Source organism: Colobus angolensis, unplaced genomic scaffold (assembly GCF_000951035.1).
Source record: "Colobus angolensis palliatus isolate OR3802 unplaced genomic scaffold, Cang.pa_1.0 Scaffold31, whole genome shotgun sequence".
In the NCBI taxonomy this organism is placed as follows: Eukaryota; Metazoa; Chordata; class Mammalia; order Primates; family Cercopithecidae; genus Colobus; species Colobus angolensis.
In genome coordinates, this window is record NW_012116377.1 from 60,189 (window position 1) to 65,848 (window position 5,660).

General features: G+C 45.4%; 1 protein-coding gene across 1 annotated transcript in view; it reads right to left on the bottom strand.

The window, feature by feature from the left end:
• Positions 1-3,442: 3,442 nt before the first annotated feature.
• LOC105517868 overlaps positions 3,443-5,660 on the bottom strand; it is a 4,456-nt gene continuing 2,238 nt past the window's right edge. The window contains exon 2 of the mRNA XM_011950598.1: positions 3,443-5,129. Coding sequence (XP_011805988.1) covers positions 4,987-5,129 — 143 coding nt within the window. The 3' untranslated portion in view covers positions 3,443-4,986. The remainder of the gene's footprint in view (positions 5,130-5,660) is intronic.

The following is a 5,660-nucleotide window of genomic DNA, read 5'->3' on the forward strand; positions in this document are numbered from 1 at the left end:
TGTATCACATTGCCACTGTTTAACGATCCTACTGAGCAATAATTCAATTCAAAGATGCATTAATGAGATGTCAGGTAATACCAAAGAGTAGCTGAGAAATCAAGTAAGTCTCCTATTCAGATCAATGAAACCAGTTACTGACAGTAAGGCCTGACAATAGGACATGTTTGTTATTTCAATAATGACTGCAAACTAGAAGAAGAGATACTGTTTGTAAAATACTTAGAAACTGACCGTAGAAGAACATCTATTCTTGCCGCTGTAAAAACTTGGTGTGGGACTGGGTGCAGTGGCTCACGCCTGTAATCTCAGCACTATCATTTCCTCATATGATATGGAAAATGCCGACCTCTACATACTAAATCTAAACTAATTTCCCACTCACTTGCTAAGCTTCAGTCACACCAGGCTGCTTTCTGTTTCTGGAACACTCTAAGTGCTCTCTGATTTTTCAGGGTCTTTAGTGTAACTATGCCTCTGCTTGGAATATCCTTCCACACTGCTGACTCATCACCACCAAAGCTCAACAACTGTCCTATCAATGCTACGGGAAGTATCCCTCAAGTTACTGCTTATACTACCTATTGATTTATTTCACAGTATTGATCACAATATAAAAGTACTTCATTTTCCCCTTTTACTTTAAAATCTTTTTTTTTCCTCCCAGACTAGAATGTAAACCTCATGTAGGCAGCAGGCATGTCTGCTTACTTTTCTTTTTGAGATGGAGTTTTGCTCTGTCACCCAGGCTGGAGTGCAGTGGCACGCTCTCAGCTCACTGCAACCTCTGTCTCCCAGGTTCAAGTGATTCTCCTGCCCCAGACTCCCAAGCAGCTGAGATTACAGGCGCCCACAACCATGCCCGGCTAATTTTTGTATTTTTAGTAGAGGCAGGGTTTCACTGTGCTGGACAGGATGGTCTTGAACTCCTGACCTCAGGTGATCTGCCTGCATGTCTACTTACTTTTGATAAATATCTTTACTGATTGATTGATTGAGGCAGAGTCTCACTCTGTTACACAGGATGGAGTGAAGTGGTGCAATCATAGCTCACTGCGGCCTTCAACTCCTGGCCCCAAGAGATCCCCGCAACTCAGCTTTCCCAGTAGCCAAGACCACAGGTACATACCACAAGGCCTGGCTAATTTAAAAAGTATTTTTTGTAGAGATGGGGTCTTGCTTTGTTACCCAGGCTGGTCTTGAACTCCTGGAGTCAAGCAATCCTCCTGCCTTTCTAAAGCTTTTACTATTTGAATTAAAATGAACAAATCAGGAAATGAGCAAAGTCTGTCTCTGAAAAACTGAATTCTCTCCCCAAAGACACTGCATGTAACATTACTTAATAATAAGATAGTGGCCAGGTGCGGTGGCTCACACCTGTAATCCCAGCATGTTGGGAAGCCGAGGTGGGTGGATCACAAGGTCAGGAGTTCAACACCAGCCTGGCCAAGATTGTGAAACCCCCGTCTCTACTAAAAATACAAAAATTAGCCGGGCGTGATGGCAGGCACCTGTAATCCCAGTTACTCGGGAGGCTAAGTCAGAAGAATCGCTTGAACCCGGGGGGTGGAGGCTGTAGTGAGCTGAGATCGTACCACTGCACTCCAGCCTGGATGAGCGAGTGAGACTCCGTCTCAAAAAATAATAATAATAATAATAATAATCATAATCATAATAATGATGATAGTTGGGCTGGGTACAGTGGCTCACACCTGTAATCCCAGCACTTTAGGAGGCTGATGCAGTCAGATTGCTTGAGCCTAGGAGTTTGATACCAACCTGGAGACAGTGAAACCCCATCTCTATAAAAAATTAAAAAATTAGCTGGGTGTGGTGGCACATACCTGTGGTCCTAGCTACTTGAGAGGCTGAGGTGGGAGGATCACTTGAGCCCAGGAGGTTGAGGCTGCAGTGAGCTAGGAATGCAGCATTGCACTCCAGCCTGGGCGACAGAGCAAAAGGCCGTCCCAAATAACAACAATAATAATTGGATAGTAACAAATGTGTGACTCCACCAAGTCTGCTGCAAAACAATGCTATAAATAATGAGAAAAGAGACAATGCGGGGCTGAGAGCAGTGGCTCACACCTTTAATCCCAGCACTTTGGGAGGCTGAGGCGGACGGATCACGAGGTCAAGAGATTGAGATCAACCTGGCTATGAAACTCCATCTCTACTAAAAATACAAAAATTAGCCAGGCATGGTGGAGGGTGCCTATAATCCCAGCTACTCGGGAGGCTAAGGCAGGAAAATTGCTTGAACCAGGAAGTCGGAGGTTGCAGTGAGCCAAGATCGTGCCACAGTACTCCAGCCTGGCAATAAAAGAGACTCCATCTCCAAAAAAAAAAAAAAAAGAAAAGAAAAAAAGTGATGAAAGATAACAAAACTACCAGATGAAGTCAGAAATTATAACACCCAACTAAAAGGATTTCAGAAAGAAAGAGAGAAAAATGAATGGAAGAAAATTTCACAGAACAAACAAAAGGCAATTTCTAGAAACACAGATCATGAGTCTTCGAAATATTAATACAAAGGTCCACTGAGTACCTTGTGCAATGAAAGAAACAAGAACCACACCAAAACACATTTCTGTGAAATCTGAGAAAACTAGTATGAAGAGACAATTTTAAATGTTTTTCTAATTATTATTATTATTATTGAGACAGGGTCTCACTCTGTCACCCAGGCTGGAGTCCAGTGGCGTGATCTCGGCTCAACTGCAACCATGGCTCCTGGGTTCAAGCGATTCTCCTGCCTCAGCTTCCTGAGTAGCTGGGACTACAGGTGCATGCCACCTCACCCAACTAATATTTTGTATTTTTAGTAGAGAAGGGGTTTCACCATGTTGGCCAGGCTGGTCTCAAACTCTTGACTTCAGGTGATTTGCCCACCTCGACCTCCCAAAGTGCTGGGATTACAGGTGTGAGCCACCACACCCGGTCTATTTTTACTTTTATAAAAACAGAGTCTCCTTATGTTGTCCAGGCTGGTTTTGAACTCCTGAGCTCAAGCAATCCTCCTGCCTCAGACTCCCAAAATTCTGGGATTACAGGCATGAGTCACTGAGCCTGGCCTTTAAATGGTTTAAAAGACAAAGAACAGTAACACAACACAAATCAAATTGTAATCATATTTTAAGATAAACACTGTAAGCTAGCAGAGAATGTTATATAATTCAAAATTCTAAGTGAAAACCATTCAACCTAAAATTTCAAACCTAGTTAAGGTATCATCCAAAAGAGGTAGAATTCAGACACTGTTAAGCTTATAAGGATCCCAAAGTTTTATCCCAAATTCACCTTTATCAAAGTGGTAAACAAAATAAGAATGTGTTTTTTACAAAAATGAGAAGCTAAACCAAGAAAAAAAAAAAGAAAGACATAAGCTCCAAGAAACCAGTGACCCAATATAAGAAAGAGGCACAGGAAATTCCCGAGATGATCAGGTGCTGGGTATTTATTTACTTATTTAATTTTTTTTTGAGACAGGGTCTTGCAGTGTCACCCAGGCTGGAGTGCAGTAGTGCCATCACAGCTCACTGCAGCCTCGACCTCCCAGGCTTAAGCCATCCTCCCAACTCAGTTCTTTCGCCAGCTGGCTTCTTTTTACTCATTCATTGATGAATCTCACATATTTATTTATTCACTCTACAGTGGTGAAAACTCTTAGAATTATTTTCACTAAGTAATAAAAGTTAACATCACCAAGAATGGAACACATTGACACTATGTGTCTCTTGATGGGATAAACCGCATTAATTATGTGGTATTCCTTCCAAAGATGTATAAAAGATGAGGTACATCCAAATTAAAGAACACTCTACAAAATAACTATCCAGGCGCCGTGGCTCGTGCCTGTACTCCTAGCACTTGGGGCAGCAGAAGTGGGAGGATCTCTTGAGCCCAAGAGTTTGAGACCACACTGGACAACATAGCAACACCCCATCTACAAAAAATAAAAAATTAGCCAGGCGTGATGGCGCAGGCCTGTAGTCCCAGCTACTCAGGAGGCTGAAGCAAGAGGGTCCCTTGAGCTCAGGAGTTCGAGGCTGCAGTGAGCTATCATCGCGCCATTGTATTCCAGCCTGGGCGATAGAGCAAAGCCCTGTCTCCAAAACTAAAACCAAAAAACAAAATCCCCCAAAACTCACCATCACCAAAAACAAAATAAGTAACCTGTATTGTTTGAAAATGTCAAGGTCGTGAACAGGTAGGATACACAGAAAACAAATAGGTGGAAGATTTAAATCGAAATATTTTAGTAGTTTCATTAAATGTACAGAGGAGATATGTGCCTATCATTGGGAGTCTGAGACAAGATAAAAGCACGGATCTCATAACAATACATTACTTTGAAATCTTCTTTCTTGCTCAGTGCAGCTCCGGCCGCGGTGCCGCCTGGCTCTCGTATTCCTGGTTCTCGGCGGGCTGTGGGGCCTCCGCGCCGCAGCCGCAGCCGTTAGTCTTGTCGGGTAGGTGACTCCTTCAGTGAGCAGCGGCAGCGACAAGAAAGGCCTGGCGGGGCTGCTCTGTCTTCCCACCTACCCGAGGACCCTGAGGAGAAGCCTTCGGTCCTTAAGGAGGCTTGGGGTGGGCGGGCGGCCGCTGTCGCCGCCACGTTGGACTGGAGGCACGCAGGCTCCCAACGCTCTGCGCAAATCACCGCGGGAGCGCCTGGGGCCTCTTGTCTTTTGACCCTGTCCTTGGAACCCGAGGAGACTTGCCGTTCCCGGGGGAGGGTGTGTGTGTGAGTCGGGGGCGGAGGCCGTCTACGCCATCGCAGGGGCGGGGGGAGCCCAGATTAGAACATCAGCCTGCGAGAAGAGGTGCTTCTGGTTCTCCGCTCCGCCTCCGATCTTTCAGCGAGGCCTCGGGCCAGTCATCTCGCCGCCTCGTACCTCAGTTTTGCCATCCGTGAAGTGGAGCTGGGCCTGCCTGACTCACTCGTTCATCAGGGGAGGGGGCCTGGAAGCTCTGGGAGCCCTTTCAAAGGACGTTGCCTTCCACGAAATCGTACCTATCGTTATTCACTCTGCGGTAACCACCCGGATTTGAGTTGGGGGTGTTTGCACGGTCATTCAGCTTCCTCTTCACCCTCCTGCCGTTCGTCTCCCCCTCCAGTTTATCTCCTGAAAGAGTTTGAAAGTGAGCCTTGTCTATTATTGATAAGCTCCTGGCCAGGCGCGGTGGCTCACGCCTGTAATCGGAGGCCGAGGCGGGCGGATCAGGAGGTCAGGAGATCGAGGCCATCCTGGCTAACACGGTGAAACACCGTGTCTACTAAAAAATGCAAAAGAAAATTATAAGCTCCTGTAGGTGTATGTGGCATTTCCCTTAAAACATGCAGACCTACAAAGCAGTTAACTTGGCAGAGGCCACCCCTTGTATGGAAAAGAGAGCGAGACTCCGTCTCAAAAAATAAGTAAATAAATAAATAAAAATAAAAAATAAATCTAGAACATGGATATCCCCTTGATTTAGCAGACCTAGCTGACCACACAAGGGGCTCTATTGTTAGGCTGCATCACGGGCCGCAAAGACCCAGGTATCTATCCAGTTGCTAGAAACCATCATGACAGTTAGATACCACTTTTCTGCTGGAAATACAGACCATTTCCTGAAGCGGTATCGTTGAGGTAAAACATAGGCCTTTTGCAATC